The following is a 16,905-nucleotide window of genomic DNA, read 5'->3' on the forward strand; positions in this document are numbered from 1 at the left end:
CCCCCAAATCCCCTCAAAATTCCCCCGAAATCCCCCCAAATCCTCCAAATCCCCCCAAAATGCCCCAAAATCCCCGTTTCTGTCCCCAACCCCACCTGGCTGTGGCCCCGGCCAGGACGGGCTCGGCGGCGGCTCCGATCACCTCGTGGCGCAGAACATGGAGAGCCCGGACACGCTGCAGCAGCCTGAACATGGGATGGACATGGGAGGGACATGGGAATGACATGGGAATGACACACATACACATGGATATGGGAATGACATGGGAATGACACAGGAATGACACGGGAGTGACATGGGAGGGACACGGGAGGGACACACGGACATGGGAATGACATGGGAGGGACATGGGAGGGACATGGGAATGGCACACAGACATGGGAATGACATGGGAATGACATGGGATGGACACACGGACACGGGATGGACATGGGAACGACACATGGACATGGGAATGACACAGGAATAACACAGGAACGACACCGGATGGACACATGGACACATGGACACAGGGTGGACAGATGGACACACGAACACAGAATGGACACGGGATGGACACATGGACACGGGGACAGAGAGACGGACACACGTGTGGGTAACAGAACGACCCCAAAAACCCCCAAAAACCCCCAAAAACCCCAAATCCTGCAGGAATGACCCCAAAAACCCCCAAAAACAAGCCCAAGACAGCCCCAAAAACCCCCGAAATGACCCCCAAAAATCCCAAATCACATAAAATAACCCCAAAACCACCAAAATCCCATAAAATGACCCAAAATCCCCCAAAAATGACCCCAAATTAACCCCAAATTCCCATTTCCGGCCTCACTTTCCGCTCTGGTGCCGCAGATGCTTCCGGAACGACAAACATGACCCCAAAAACCCGAAAAATGACCCCAAAAACCCCAAAATCCCACAAATTAACAAAAATCCCCAAAAATGACCCAAAATGCCCAAAAAAGACCCAAAATCCCTCAAATTCACCCCAAATTCCTAATTCCGGCCTCACTTTCCGCTCTGGTGCTGCAGATGCTTCCGGAAGTTCAAACATGACCCCAAAAACCCCAAAATTGACCCCAAAAACCCCAAAATCCCACAAATTAACAAAAATCCCCAAAAATCCCCAAAAATCCCCAAAAATGACCCAAAATCCCCCAAATTCACCCCAAAAATCCCATTTCGGGCCTCACTTTCCGCTCTGGTCCTGCAGACGCTTCCAGAATGTCAAACATGACCCCAAAAACCCAAAAAATCACCCCAAAACCCCCAGATTTTACAAATTAACAAAAATCGCCAAAAATGACCCAAAATCCCCAAAAATGACCCAAAATCCCCCAAATTAACCCCAAAATTCCCATTTCCGGCCTCACTTTCCGCTCTGGTGCCGCAAATGCTTCCGGAATGACCCCAAACCTCCAGGAACAACCCCAAAAACCCCAAAAATGACCCCAAAATCCCCAAAATCCCATAAATTAACAAAAATCGCCAAAAATTACCCAAAATCCCCCAAATTAACCCCAAAATTCCCATTTCCGGCCTCACTTTCCGCTCTGGTGCCGCAGATGCTTCCGGAAGTTCAAACATGACCCCAAAAACCCCAAAAATGACCCCAAAAACCCCAAATCCCATAAATTAAGAAAAATGCCCAAAAAATTACCCAAAATCCCCAAAATTAACCCCAAAAATTCTGGATTTTGGCTCATTTGCTGCTCTGGTGGTGCAGACGTTTCTGGAATGACCCCAAAAACCCCAAAAATTTCCCCAAAAACCCCAAAAATCATCCCAAAAACCCCAAAATCCCACAAATTAACAAAAATCGCCAAAAAATGACCCAAAATCCCCCAAATTCACCCCAAAAATCCCATTTCCAGCCTCACTTTCCGCTCTTGGACCGCAGATGTTTCCGGAAGGCCAAACGTGACCCCAAAAACCCCAAAAAAAACCCCAAAATCCCCCAAAATTACCCCAAAATCCCCCAAATCCCTTAAAATTACCAAAAATCGCCAAAAATGACCAAAAATCCCCCGAATTAACCCCAAAAATCCCAATTCCGGCCTCACTTTCCGCTCTGGTGCTGCAGATGCTTCAAGAATGCCAAATGTGACCCCAAAAACCTCAAAATTGACCCCAAAAATCCCCAAATCCCACAAATTAACAAAAACCCCCAAAAATGACCGAAAATGCCCATAAAATGACCCAAAATCCCCCAAATTCACCCCAAAAAAAAGCAGATTTGGGCTCATTTGGCACTCCAGTAGCGCCGACACTTCCGGAATGACCCAAAATCCCCAGGAAAGAACCCAAAACCCCAAAAATTAACCCAAAAACCTCAAAATCCCACAAATTAACAAAAATCGCCAAAAATGACCCAAAATCCCATAAAATGACCCAAAATCCCCCAAATTAACCCCAAAATCCCAATTTCGGCCTCACTTTCCGCTCTGGTGCCGCAGATGCTTCCGGAAGTCCAAACATGACCCCAAAAACCCCCAAAATTACACAAAAAACCCCAAATCCCATAAAATAACCCCAAAAATACGAAAATCCCATAAAATTACCCAAAATCCCCAAAATTAACCCCAAAAAAAGCAGATTTTGGTTAATTTGGTGCTCCAGTGCCGCAGACACTTCCGGAATGACCCAAAATCCCCAGGAAAGAACCCAAAAACCCCAAAAATTAACCCAAAAACCTTAAAATCCCATAAAATAACACAAATCGCCAAAAATGACCCAAAATCCCCCAAATTCACCCCAAAATCCCATTTTGGGCCTCACTTTCCGCTCTGGTGCCGCAGATGCTTCCGGAAGTTCTCGTCCTGCAGGAGCCACTCGGCCGCCGGAGCTTCCGGAACCTTCGGGGCCTTTTTGCCCTTCCGGCCTGGAGGGGTCATCGAGGGGTCATCGAGGGGTCATCGAGGGGTCACCGAGGGGTCATCGAGGGGTCATCGAGGGGTCACCGAGGGGTCATCGAGGGGTCATCGAGGGGTCATGGAGGGGTCACCGAGGGGTCATCGAGGGGTCACCGAGGGGTCATCGAGGGGTCACCGAGGGGTCACCGAGGGGTCACCGAGGGGTCATCGAGGGGTCATCGAGGGGTCATGGAGGGGTCATGGAGGGGTCATGGAGGGGTCACCGAGGGGTCACCGAGGGGTCATCGAGGGGTCATCGAGGGGTCATTGAGGGGTCAGTTCCACCCAAAATGACCCAAAATCCACCCAAAATGACCCAAAATGACCCAAACCCACCCAAAATTACCCAAAACCACCCAAAGCGACCCAAAACCACCAAAATCCACCCAAAATGACCCAAAATGGCCCAAACCCACCCAAAATGACCCAAACCCACACAAAATGACCCAAACTGACCCAAAATGACCCAAAATGACCCAAACCCACCCAAAATGACCCAAACCCACCCAAAACTGACCCCAAAATGACTCAAACCCACCCAAACCCACCCAAAACCACCCAAAGCGACCCAAAACCACCGAAATCCACCCAAAATGACCCAAACCCACCCAAAACGGACCCCATAATGACCCAAAATGGACCAAACCCACCCAAAATGACCCAAACCCACCAAAAAACCACCCCAAAATCACTAAAATCCACCCAAAGCAACCCAAAACCACCAAAACCACCCAAATCCACCCAAACTGACCCAAAACCACCAAAATCCATCAAAATCCACCCAAAGCTACCCAAAAACACCAAAATCAACCCGAAGCAACCCAAACCCAGCAAAATCCACCCAAAATCACAAAAATCCACCCAAAGTGACCCAAAACCACCAAAATCCACCCAAAACCACCAAAAATCACCAAAATCCACCCAAAGCGACCCCAAAGTCACCAAAATCCACCCAAAGTGACCCAAACCCGCCCAAAATGACCCAAAATGACCCAAAATTTTTCCAAACCCACCTGAAATTACCTAAAACCTCCTCAAAATGATCCAAACCCACCCAAAATGACCCAAAACCTCCTAAAAATGACTCAAAACGCCCCAAACCCACCAAAAGCTGACCCAAAACCACCAAAATCCACCCAAAGCCACCCAAAATTTACCAAAATCCACCCAAAATGACCCAAAACCACCAAAATCCACCCAAAGCGACCCCAAACCACTAAAATCCACCCAAATTGACCCAAAACCACCAAAATCCACCAAAATCCACCCAAAGCGACCCAAAACCACCAAAATCCACCTCAAAACCACCAAAATCAACCCAAACCAACCCAAAACCACCAAAATCCACCCAAAACCACCAAAATCCACCAAAATCCACCTGAACCAACCCAAAACCACAAAAATCCAGCCAAAGCGACCCAAAACCACCAAAATCCACCCAAAACCACCAAAATCCACCAAAATCCACCCAAAGCGACCCAAAACCACCAAATTCCACCCGAACCGCCCCGAATTTTCCCCGCGGTGCTCACCGGGCGCGGGGCGGGCGCGGCCGTTGTGGCCGGGGGCCAGCAGCGCCCCGGCGAAGGCGCGCGTGCCGTCGTCGCCGCGGAAGTGCCGCAGGCAGAAGAGGACGATGGCGCGGCCGAGGTTCTCCACGTCGCGCTCCGACAGCCGGCGCTTGAAGCGGCCCTGGGCGGCCAACTCGCGCCAACGGCCCCAACTGGAAGGGTCAGAGGTCACTCAGCGGTCACTCGGTGGTCACTTGGTGGTCATCGCGGTCGTTGAGTGGTCAATGGGGTCATGGTTGGGTCAACGGGTCAATAAACGGTCAATGGGGTCAATGTTGGGTCAATAAGTCAATGTTGGGTCAATGGGGTCAATGTTGGGTCAACGGGGTCAATAAATGGTCAATGGGGTCAATGTTGGGTCAATGAGTCAATGTTGGGTCAATGGGGTCAATAAACAGTCAATGGGGTCAATAAATGGTCAATGGGGTCAATAAATGGTCAACGGGGTCAATTTTGGGTCAGCGCGGTCATTGAGTGGTCAACGGGGTCAATGTTGGGTCAACGGAGTCAATAAATGGTCAATGGGGTCAATAAATGGTCAATGGGGTCAATAAATGGTCAATGGGGTCAATAAATGGCCAATGGGGTCAATAAACGATCATTGAGTGGTCAATGGGGTCAATGTTGGGTCAACAAGGTCAAGAAATGGTCAATGGGGTCAATGTTGGGTCAACGGGGTCAGTTAATGGTCAACGGGGTCAATAAACGGTCAATGGGGCCAACAAATGGTCAATGAGGTCAATAAATGGTCAACGGGGTCAATAAATGGTCAATGGGGTCAATAAATGGTCAATGGGGTCAATAAATGTTCAACGGGGTCAATAAATGGTCAATTGGGTCAATAAACGGTCAATGGGGTCAATAAATGGTCAATGAGGTCAATGAATGGTCAATGGGGTCAATAAATGGTCAATGGGGTCAATAAATGGTCAATGGGGTCAATGTTGGGTCAATGGGGTCATTAAATGGTCAATGGGGTCAATAAATGGTCAATGGGGTCAATTTTGGGTCAATGAGTCAATGTTGGGTCAATGGGGTCATTAAATGGTCAATGGGGTCAATAAATGGTCAATGGGGTCAATTTTGGGTCAATGAGTCAATGTTGGGTCAATGGGGTCAATAAATGGTCAATGGGGTCAATGTTGGGTCAATGGGGTCAACAAATGGTCAACGGGGTCAATAAACGGTCAATGGGGTCAATAAATGGTCAATGGGGCCAATAAATGGTCAACGGGGTCAATGTTGGGTCAATGGGGTCAATATATGGTCAATGGGGTCAATAAACGATCAATGGAATCAATGTTGGGTCAAAAAGTCAATGTTGGGTCAATGGGGTCAACAAATGGTCAACGGGGTCAATAAATGATCAATGGGGTCAACGTTGGGTCAACTCAACCAATGGTCAATGGAGAGTTGATGACACCAATGTTGGGTCAACTCAACCAATGGTCAACAAGAAGTCAACAAAGTCAACGTTGGGTCAACCAAACCAATGGTCAATGGAGAGTCAACGACACCAAAGTTGGGTCAACTGAACCAATGGTCAATGGAGAGTCAATGACACAAAGTTTGGGTCAACTCAACCAATGGTCAATGGAGAGTCAACGACATCAACATTGGGTCAACTCAACCATTGGTCAATGGAGAGTCAACGACACCAACATTGGGTCAACTCAACCAACGTTGGGTCAACTCAACCAACGGTCAATGGAGAGTCGATGACACCAACGTTGGGTCAACTCAACCAATGGTCAATGGAGAGTCAACGACGTCAACGATGGGTCAACTCAACCAATGGTCAATGGAGAGTCAATGACACCAATGTTGGGTCAACTCAACCAATGGTCAATGGAGAGTCAACTCAACCAACGTTGGGTCAACTCAACCATTGGTCAATGGAGAGTCAACGACACCAACGTTGGGTCATCTGAACCAATGGTCAGTGGAGAGTCAATGACACCAACGTTGGGTCAACTCAACCAATGGTCAACAAGAAGTCAACAAAGTCAACGTTTGGTCAACTCAACCAACGGTCAATGGAGAATCATTGACGTCAATGTTGGGTCAACTCAACCAATGGTCAATGGAGAGTCAACGACCCCAACGTTGGGTCAACTCAACCAATGGTCAATGGAGAGTCAATGATGTCAACGTTGGGTCAACGGCCCCAACGGCCGACGCCGCGGCCTCACCCACCCGTAGACCATCAGGTGCTTCTCGACGCGGACGCAGTCGCTGCGGCCGAAAGGCGGCGGCGCGGCGGGGCCGGCCGGCGGCGGCGGCGGCGGTTGGGGGTGGAGTTGGTGGTTTTGGTGGTGGTTTTGGTGCTGGTGGCCGCGCCGGGAGCGCGTGGCGCGGTCGAGGCGCTCCAGGTCGTCGTCGCTGTCCAGGTCGGAGAATTCCACCAGGTCGTCGTCGCGCAGAGTGCTGAAGTGGCGCGTTTGCTTCCGGACGCGCGGCGTGTCGATCACCAGCGTGTTCTGGGGGGGAGGGGCGGGGAGTGACCAGTGAGTGACCACTGAGTGACCACTGAGTGACCACTGAGTGACCAGTGACCACTGAGTGACCAATCAGTGACCACTGAGTGACCACAATCCCAGAAATCCCAAAAAAGTCCCAGAAATCCCAAAAAAGTACCAAAAAAAAAAAAAAAAGTCAAAAAATTCCCATAAAAATCCCCCAAAATTGACCCAAAATGGCCGAGTGACCCCTGAGTGACCCCTGAGTGACCTCTGACCGCTGAGTGACCAGTGAGTGACCATGACCCCAGAAATGACCCAAAATTCCCAAAAAAGTCCCAAAAATCGCAAAAAAGTACCAAAAATCCCCCAAAAATGACCCAAAATGGACATGAGTGACCACTGAGTGACCAGAACCCCAAAAACGTCCTAAAATTCCCAAAAAAAGTCCCAAAAATCCCCCAAAAATGCCCCAAAATTGACCCAAAATGGCCGTGAGTGACCACCAAGTGACCACTGACCACTGAGTGACCACTGACTGACCAGAACCCCAAAAAGACCCAAAAATCAAAAAAAGTCCCAAAAAAACCCTAAAAATGGCCCAAATTTGACCCAAAATGGCCTCTGAGTGACCCCTGAGTGACCACTGAGTGACCACTGAGTGACCACTGACCACTGAGTGGCCATGACCTCAAAAATTACCCAAAAATCAAAAAAAAATCCTCTTAAAATGCCTTAAAATGGCCCAAAAATGCCCCAAAATTGACCCAAAATGGCTGTGAGTGACCACTGAGTGACCACTGACCATTGAGTGGCCACGACCCCAAAAATGACCCAAAAATCCCCAAAAAGTCCTGAAAATCTTAAAAAAGTACCAAAATTCCAAAAAAAAATCCCAAAAATGCCCCAAAATTGACCAAAATGGCCGTGAGTGACCACTGAGTGACCACTGACCGCTGAATGACCAATCAGTGACCACAACCCCAGAAATCCCAAAAAAGTCCCAGAAATCCTAAAAAGGTACCAAAAATGTCCCAAAAATCCACCAAAAATGGCCCAAAATTGATCCAAAATGGCCGTGAGTGACCACTGAGTGACCCCCGAGTGACCACTGAGTGACCACTGAGTGACCAGTGGTCACGACCCCAGAAATAACGCAAAAATAAAAAAAAAAAACCCTAAAAACACCCCAAAAATCCCCTAAAAATGCCCCAAAATTGACCCAAAATGGCCGTGAGTGACCAGTGAGTGACCAGTGAGTGACCAGTGAGTGACCATTGACCACTCAGTGACAACCCATCCAAAAATGAAAAAAAATGTCCAAAAAATCCCCTAAAAACGCCCCAAAATTCCCAAAAAATGCCCCAAATATGCTCCAAAATGGCCGTGAGTGACCAGTGAGTGACCACTGACTGACCAGTGAGTGACCACTGACCGCTGAGTGACCCTGAGTGACCAGAACCCCAAAAAGACCCAAAAATCCCAAAAAAGTCCCAAAAATCCCCTAAAATGGCCCAAAAATGCCCCAAAACCGCCTTGAGTGACCCCTGAGTGACCCCTGAGTGACCACTGAGTGACCACTGAGTGACCAACTGACCACTGAGTGACCTCTGTCCACTGAGTGACCAGAACCCCAGAAATGACCCAAAAATCCAAAAAAAGTACCAAAAATCCCCCAAAAATGCCCCAAAATTGACCCAAAATGGTCTTGAGTGACCACTGAATGACCACTGAGTGACCCCTGAGTGACCACTGAGTGACCACTGACCGCTGAGTGACCACTGACCCCTGAGTGGCCACGACCCCAGAAATGACCCAAAAATCCCAAAAAAGTCCCAAAAATCCCCTAAAAATGGCCCAAAATTGATCCAAAATGGCCGTGAGTGACCATTGAGTGACCACTGAGTGACCACTGAGTGACCAATGAGTGACCAGTGGCCACGACCCCAAAAATGACCCAAAAATCCCAAAAACGTACCAAAAATCCCCTAAAAATGCCCCAAAATTGACCCAAAATGGCCGTGAGTGACCACTGAGTGACCACTGAGTGACCACGAGTTACCACTGAGTGACCGCTGAGTGACCACTGAGTGACCACTGAGTGACCACTGAGTGACCCTTCTGACCGCTGAGTGACCACTGAGTGACCACAACCCCAAAAATTACCAAAAAATGTCCCAAAAATCTCCTAAAAAAGCCCCAAAATTTCCAAAAATTGACCCAAAATGGCCACGAGTGACCACTGAGTGACCACTGACTGACCACAGTGACCATAGAGTGACCACAGTGACCACTGAGTGACCACTGAGTGACCACTGAGTGACCACAACCCCAAAAATGACCAAAAAAACTCCCAAAATTCCCCTAAAAACGCCCCAAAATTCCCAAAAAATGACCCAAAATTCCCAAAAAATGCCCCAAAGTTGACCCAAAATGACCACGAGTGACCACAAATGACCACAACTGACCACTGAGTGACCACCACTGACCACCACTGACCACTGTCCGTGCCCACCTTGCTGTTGAGCAGCTCCAGGTCCAGCTCGGCTTTCTTGGCCCACTTCTGCCAGAAGTTGGGGTCGTCCAGCGCGATGTCCGAGCGGTTCTCCGACGCCACGAAGCTGGCCTGGGGGGAAAGGGCAGGGTGGACACCTGGACCTTCTCTGGGACACCTGGAGCTTCTCCAGGGACACCTGGACCTTCTCCAAGGACACCAAAAACCACCTGGAGCTTCTCCAGGGCCACCTGGGACCACCAGGGCCACCAGGAACTTCTCAAATGCCACCAAAAACCACCAGGACCTTCTCCAGTCCCACCAAATCCCACCTGGACCTTCTCCAGCCCCACCAGGGCCACCTGGAGCTTCTCTGGGGCCACCAAAAACCACCTGGAGCTTCTTCAGGGCCACTAGAGTTACCAGAAACTTCTCCAGGGCCACCTGGACCTTCTCCAGGGACACCAGGAACTTCTCAAAGGCCACCAAAAAACACCTGGAGCTTTTCTGGGACCACCAAAAACCACCAGGACCTTCTCCAGCCCCACCAGGGACCACCAGGACCTTCTCCAGTCCTACCAGGACCTTCTCCAGCCCCACCAGGTCCCACCAGGTCCCACCAGAACCCTCCAGAACCTCCTCTAGCCCCACCAGGTCCAACCATGACCTTCTCCAGCCCCACCAGGCCCCACCAGGACCTCCTCCAGTCCCACCAGATCCCACCAAATCCCACCAGGACCTCCTCCACCCCACCCCACCCCACCGGGGCGGACCTTGGCGAAGGTGGAGCCCTGGCCCTGGCTCTCGATGGTGATGGTGGTGGTGCGGCGCAGGAGGATCTGCTCGATGTCCTCCTCGCAGAACTTGGCGCCCTCGTCGTCCTCGTCCATGATGGCGGCGTAGGCGCCTTTGCGCAGGAGGTCCTCGATCTCCTTCTTGGAGAACTGCTGGATCTGTGGATAGCGCGGGGTGGGACCTCCAGGGGTGGGACAACCCAGCAAGGGACCTTCTCGTGGTGGGACAACCCAGCAGGGACAACCTAGAGGGGATCTCCACGTGGTGGGACAACCCAGCGGGGATCTCCATGTGGATGGGGGACCTTGGGGAACCTTGGAGAAACTCAACTGGGAGAACCTTGAGGAACCTCAACCTGGAGAACCTAAATTGAGGGAACCTTGGAGAACCTTGGAGAACCTCAAGCTGGAGAACCCCAATGTTGAGAACCTCAACATGAAGAACCTTGGAGAACCCCAATGTGGAGAACCTCAAGTGGAGAACCTCAACATGGAGAACTTTGGAGAACCTCAGCTTGGAGAACCTCAATGTGGAGAACCTCAAGCGGAAGAACTTTGGAGAACCCAAACCTGGAGAACCTCAACTGGGAGAACCTCAAGTGGGAGAACCTCAACTGGGAGAACCTTGGAGAACCAAAAGCAGAAGAACTTTAACTGGGAGAACCTTGAAGAACCCAACCCTGGAGCCCCCTGGAGCCCCCACCCCACCCCACCCCCCCCACCGCGAGGAGAAGACCCACCCCGGGGATGGCGCCCTCGCGGCCGCTCATGGACTGCAGCACGGCCTTGTCCAGGCCCAGCTTCAGGCTGGCCTTGTCGAACATCTCCCGCTCGTAGGAGTTCCTGGTGATGAGCCGATAGACCTTCACCGCCTTGCTCTGCCCGATGCGGTGGCACCGCGCCTGCGCCTGAGGGGACACACGGGGGGTGGAGGTCACCAGGAGATCCCATCCCCAGTGGGAACATCTGGAGATCCCATCCCACCACCAAAAACTCCTGGAGAACCTCATTCCACCACCAAAAAATCCATCTCACCACCGCAAAGCCCCAGGAGATCCCATCCCACCACCAGAAACCTCTGGAGAACCTCATCCCACCACCAAAAACTCCATGAGATCCCATCCAAAACTTTTGGTAGATCCCATCCCACCACCGGGAACTCCTGGAGATCCCATCCCACCACCAAAAACTCCAGGAGATCCCATCCCACCACCTGAAACTCCTGGAGAACCTCATCCCACCATCCTAAACCCCAGGAGATTCCATCCCACCACCCCAAGCTCCATCCCACCACCCCAAACCCCTGGGAGATCCCAATTGAAGATCTCCAACTCCTGGAGAACCTCATCCCACCACCCCAAACCCTTGGTAGATCCCATCCCACCACCCCAAACCCTTGGTAGATCCCATCCCACCACCAGAAACCCCTGAAGAACCCCATCCCACCACCCCAAACCCCTGAAGAACCTCATCCCACCACCCCAAAACTCCATCCCACCACCCCAAACCCTTGGTAGAACCTCATCCCACCACCAGAAACCCCTGAAGAACCTCATCCCACCACCCCAAACTCCATCCAACCACCCCAAACCCTCGGTAGATCCCATCCCACCACCCCAAACCCCTGAAGAACCCCATCCCACCACCCCAAACCCCTGGGAGACCCACCTGGAGGTCGTTCTGGGGGTTCCAGTCGGAGTCGAAGATGATGCAGGTGTCGGCGGCCGTCAGGTTGATGCCGAGGCCACCGGCGCGGGTGCACAGGAGAAAGACGAAGCGGTCCGAGTCCGGCCGGCTGAAGCGGTCAATGGCCGCCTGACGCAGGTTGCCACGAACCCGACCATCGATGCGCTCGTAGGGGTACCTGGAGAAGACCTCAGTGGTCACCATGGACACCGTGACCACCGACGTGTCCATAACGACGTCGGGACGCGACGCCGGGCGCCAAAAACGCTCCCGGGATCTCCAGGAGGTTCTTGGAGAAGGTTGAAGGACCATAAATGGTCACAATGGAGGTTCTGGTGAGGACCAGGAGGTCCTCATGGGGACACCTCGGTCACCGACGTGTCCATAGTGACGTCAGGACACGACGCCGGGCGCCAAAAACGCTCCAGGGATCTCCAGGAGGTTCTTGGAGAAGGTTGAAGGACCATAAATGGTCCAAATGGAGGTTCTGGTGAGGACCAGGAGGTCCTCAAGAAGTCCCAAAACCGGGGGGAGGTCCCAAACATGAGGAAGATCTCCGGATCTTCCCCGTGGAGCTCCAGAACATCTCAATGTCCCTCAAAGCTCCTCCATGAAGCTCCAGAACCTCCAAAGGTCCTCAGATCTCCTCTGTGGAGCTCCAGAACCTCCAAAAGTCCCCAAAACTCCATTTTTTTCCCCATTTTTCCTCATTTTTCCCAATTTTTCCCCATTTTTTCCCAAAATCCCCATTTTTCACACCATTCCTGGATGAGGAACATCTCCAGAACTTCCAAGTTTCCTCCTTCTCCTGTTTCTCCTAATTTTTTTACCCAAAATCTCCTTTTCGGCAATTTTTCCCATATTTTTTTCCAATTTTTCTCATTTTTTTCCAATTTTTCACATTTTTTCCAAAAATCCCCGTTTCTCGCACCATTTCTGGATGAGGAACTTCTCCAGAACATCGACTTCTTCTCCTCCTCCTGTTCCTCCTCATTTTTTTACTCAAACTCCCATTTTTTCCCCCAATTTTTTCCCAATTTTTCCCATTTTTTTCCATTTTTTCACGTTTTTTCCCCATTTTTTCCCAAAATCCCCATTTTTCGCACCGTTTCTGGATGAGGAACATCTCCAGAACTTCCAAGTTTCCTCCTCCCGTTTCTCCTCCATTTTTCGCCCCAAACTCCCATTTTTCCCCCAATTTCTCTCATTTTTTTTTCGAATTTTCTCTTTTTTTTTCTAATTTTTGTCATTTTTTCCCAAAATCCCCGTTTTTCACACCATTTCTGGATGAGGAACATCTCAAGAACATCCAATTTTCCTCCTCCTCCTTTTTTTGCCCCAAATCCCATTTTTCCCCCCAATTTTTTCCCCATTTTTCCCAATTTTTCTCCTTTTTTTTCCAATTTTTCTCGTTTTTCCCCCATTTTTGCCCAAAATCCCCGTTTTTCGCACCGTTTCTGGATGAGGAACATCTCCAGAACTTCCAAGTTTCCTCCTCCTCTCGTTTCTCCTCCATTTTTTGCCCCAAATCCCAATTTTCCCTCAATTTTTCTCCTTATTTCTCCAAATTTCTCTCATTTTTTCCCATTTTTCCCCATTTTTTCCCAAAATCCCCGTTTCTCACACAGTTTCTGGATGAGGAACATCTCCAGAACTTCCATTTTTCCTCCTCCTCCCATTTCTCCTCATTTTCCCCCATATTTTTCCCCATTTTTTCCCAATTTTTTCCATTTTTTTCCATTTTTTCCAATTTTCCCCATTTTTTCCCAAAATCGCCGTTTTTCTCACCGTTTCTGGATGAGGAACATCTCCAGAACTTCCAAGTTTCCTCCTCCCTTTTCTCCTCATTTTTTTACCCAAAATCTCCTTTTTTGCCCAATTTCTCTCACTTTTTATCCAATTTTTCCCATTTTTTCCCCAATTTTTTCCATTTTTTCACGTTTCTCCCATTTTTTCCCAAAATCCCGGTTTCTCGCACCGTTTCTGGATGAGGTAGTCCTCCAGGATGTCCAGGCAGCGCACCATCTGGGAGAAGACCAGCACCTTGTGGCCGCCGGCGCGCAGCCGCGGCAGCAGCTTGTCCAGCAGCACCAGTTTCCCGGCCGAGCGCACCAGGGCCTGCAGCGCCAGGTCCGGTGGTGCCGGCGCGCCCGGGGAGGACCTCAGCTCGGCCACGATCTGCTCCTCAGCACCTAAGGGACAGGTGGTGACCATCAGTGACCAGCAGTGACCATCGGTGACCATCACTGACCAGTAGGAACCACGAGGAACCAGCACTGACCACCAGGAACCACGAGGAACCACAAGGAACCGTCATTGAACATCAATGGTTCCATCAAAACATCTTGGAGAACATCAATTGACCATGAGTGACCATCATTGGTTCCATCAAACTACCTCTGAGAACCTCAATTGACCATAACTCTCCATGAGTGACCACCAATGACCAGCACTGACCACAAGGAACCAGCACTGACCACCAGGAACCACCAGGAACCACCAGGAACCATCAATGGTTCCATCAAAACATCTTGGAGAATGTCAAGGGCTCCATCAAACCATCATGGAGAACCTCAATTGACCATGAGTGACCATCAATGACCACCGGTGACCATCCCGGACCAGCACTGACCAGCCCTGACCATCAGTGACAAGCAGGAACCACCAGGAACTATCAATTGTTCCATCAAAACATGTTGGAGAACATCAAGGCATCATCAGTGACCATCAATGGTTCCATCAAACCATCATGGAGAACCTCAAATGACCAATACCGACCATCAGGAACCAGCACTGACCATCACTGACCATGAGTGACCATCCCCAACCAGAAGGAACCAGCCCTGACCAGCAGGAACCACCAGGAACCATCACTGACCATCAATGGTTCCATCAAAACATCTTGGAGAACATCACTAACCATCAATCTACGTCTGAGAACCTCAACTGACCATACCTGACCAGCACTGACCAGCAGGAACCATCATTGAACATCACTGACCATCAATTGTTCTATCAAAAAATCCTGAAGAACATCAAATGATCATCAATGGTTCCATCAAACCATCTCTGAGAACCTCAATTGACCATCAGTGACCAGCACTGACCATCAATGGTTCCATCAAAACATCTTGAAGAACGTCAAGTGACCATCGGTACCTGCCCAGGTGTGTCTGTATCTGTGCCCAGGTGTGCCCAGGTGTGCCCAGGTGTGCCCAGGTGTGCCATAGCTGTGTCTGTGTGTGCCCAGGTGTGTCTGTGAGTGCCATAGGTGTGTCTCTGTGTACTCAGGTGTATCTGGGTGTGCCCAGGTGTGTCTGTATGTACTCCAGGTGCCCCCAGGTGTGCCAGGTGCGCTCACCGTTGATCAGGTAGGGGTGGTTGCAGCACTTGCGCAGCTCCATCATGGTGTTGAGCAGGTTGGGCACGTTGCCGTGCCCCGCCCCCCGCGCCAGGTGTGCCCAGGTGTGCCCAGGTGTGTCTGTATGAACTCAGGTGTGCCCAGGTGTGTCTGTATCTGTGCCCAGGTGTGCCCAGGTGTGCCAGGTGCGCTCACCGTTGATCAGGTAGGGGTGGTTGCAGCACTTGCGCAGCTCCATCATGGTGTTGAGCAGGTTGGGCACGTTGCCGTGCCCCGCCCCCCGCGCCAGGTGTGCCCAGGTGTGCCCAGGTGTGCCATAGGTGTGTCTGTACCCACTCAGGTGAGTGCCCAGGTGCCCCCAGGTGTGCCCAGGTGTGCCATAGGTGTATCTATATGAACTCAGGTGTGCCCAGGTGTGTCTGTATCTGTGCCCAGGTGTGCCCAGGTGTACCATAGGTGTATCTATATGAGCTCAGGTGTATCTGGGTGTGCCCAGGTGTGCCCAGGTGTGCCATAGCTGTGTCTGTATGAACTCAGGTGTGCCCAGGTGTGCCCAGGTGTGCCCAGGTGTGCCCAGGTGTGCCATAGGTGTATCTATACGTGCCCAGGTGTGCCCAGGTGTGCCATAGGTGTGTCTATATGAACTCAGGTGTGCCATAGCTGTGTCTGTATGTACCTCAGGTGTATCTGGGTGTGCCCAGGTGTGCCCAGGTGTATCTGTGTGTGCCCAGGTGTGCCCAGGTGCGCCATAGGTGTATCTATACATGCCCAGGTGTGCCCAGGTGTATCTATATGATCTCAGGTGAGTGCCCAGGTGTGCCCAGGTGTGCCCAGGTGTGCCAGGTGCGCTCACCGTTGATCAGGTAGGGGTGGTTGCAGCACTTGCGCAGCTCCATCATGGTGTTGAGCAGGTTGGGCACGTTGCCGTGCCCCGCCCCGCGCGCCAGGTGTGCCCAGGTGTGCCCAGCTGTGCCATAGGTGTGTCTGTATGAGCTCAGGTGTGCCCCGGTGTGCCATAGGTGTGTCTGTATGAACTCAGGTGTGTCTGTATCTGTACAGGTGAGTGCCCAGGTGTGCCCAGGTGTGCCCAGGTGTATTTCTACCCACTCAGGTGTGCCCAGGTGTGTCTGTATGAGTTCCCAGGTGTGCCCAGGTGTGCCCAGGTGTGCCCAGGTGTGCCATAAGTGTGTCTATATGAACTCAGGTGTGCCCAGGTGTGTCTGTATCTGTGCCCAGGTGTGCCCAGGTGTGCCCAGGTGTGCCCAGGTGTGCCATAGGTGTGTCTGTATGAACTCAGGTGTATCCAGGTGTGCCCAGGTGTGCCCAGGTGTGCCCAGGTGTATCTCAGGTGTGCCCAGGTGTGCCCAGGTGTGTCTGTGTGTGCCACAGGTGTATCTATAAGAACTCAGGTGTGTATCTATCTGTGCCCAGGTGTATCTATACGTGCCCAGGTGTGCCCAGGTGTATCTATACATGCCCAGGTGTGCCCAGGTGTATCTGTATCTGTGCCCAGGTGTGCCCAGGTGTGTCTGTATCTGTACAGGTGAGTGCCCAGGTGCCCCCAGGTGTGCCCAGGTGTGCCTGTATGTGCCATAGGTGTATCTGTATGAGCTCAGGTGTATCTATACGTG

General features: G+C 51.1%; 1 protein-coding gene across 1 annotated transcript in view; it reads right to left on the bottom strand.

The window, feature by feature from the left end:
• CHD8 (chromodomain helicase DNA binding protein 8) overlaps window positions 1-16,905 on the bottom strand; it is a 79,408-nt gene that overhangs the window by 21,818 nt on the left and 40,685 nt on the right. The window contains exons 16-24 of the mRNA XM_072921320.1: window positions 13,892-14,105; window positions 11,896-12,091; window positions 10,968-11,135; window positions 10,207-10,386; window positions 9,455-9,565; window positions 6,677-6,960; window positions 4,442-4,632; window positions 2,776-2,878; window positions 96-185 (exon numbers count right to left, since the gene is read on the bottom strand). Of these exons, the coding sequence (XP_072777421.1) occupies window positions 96-185; window positions 2,776-2,878; window positions 4,442-4,632; window positions 6,677-6,960; window positions 9,455-9,565; window positions 10,207-10,386; window positions 10,968-11,135; window positions 11,896-12,091; window positions 13,892-14,105 (1,537 nt within the window). The remainder of the gene's footprint in view (window positions 1-95; window positions 186-2,775; window positions 2,879-4,441; window positions 4,633-6,676; window positions 6,961-9,454; window positions 9,566-10,206; window positions 10,387-10,967; window positions 11,136-11,895; window positions 12,092-13,891; window positions 14,106-16,905) is intronic.

Source organism: Taeniopygia guttata, chromosome 36 (assembly GCF_048771995.1).
Source record: "Taeniopygia guttata chromosome 36, bTaeGut7.mat, whole genome shotgun sequence".
Classification (NCBI taxonomy): Eukaryota; Metazoa; Chordata; class Aves; order Passeriformes; family Estrildidae; genus Taeniopygia; species Taeniopygia guttata.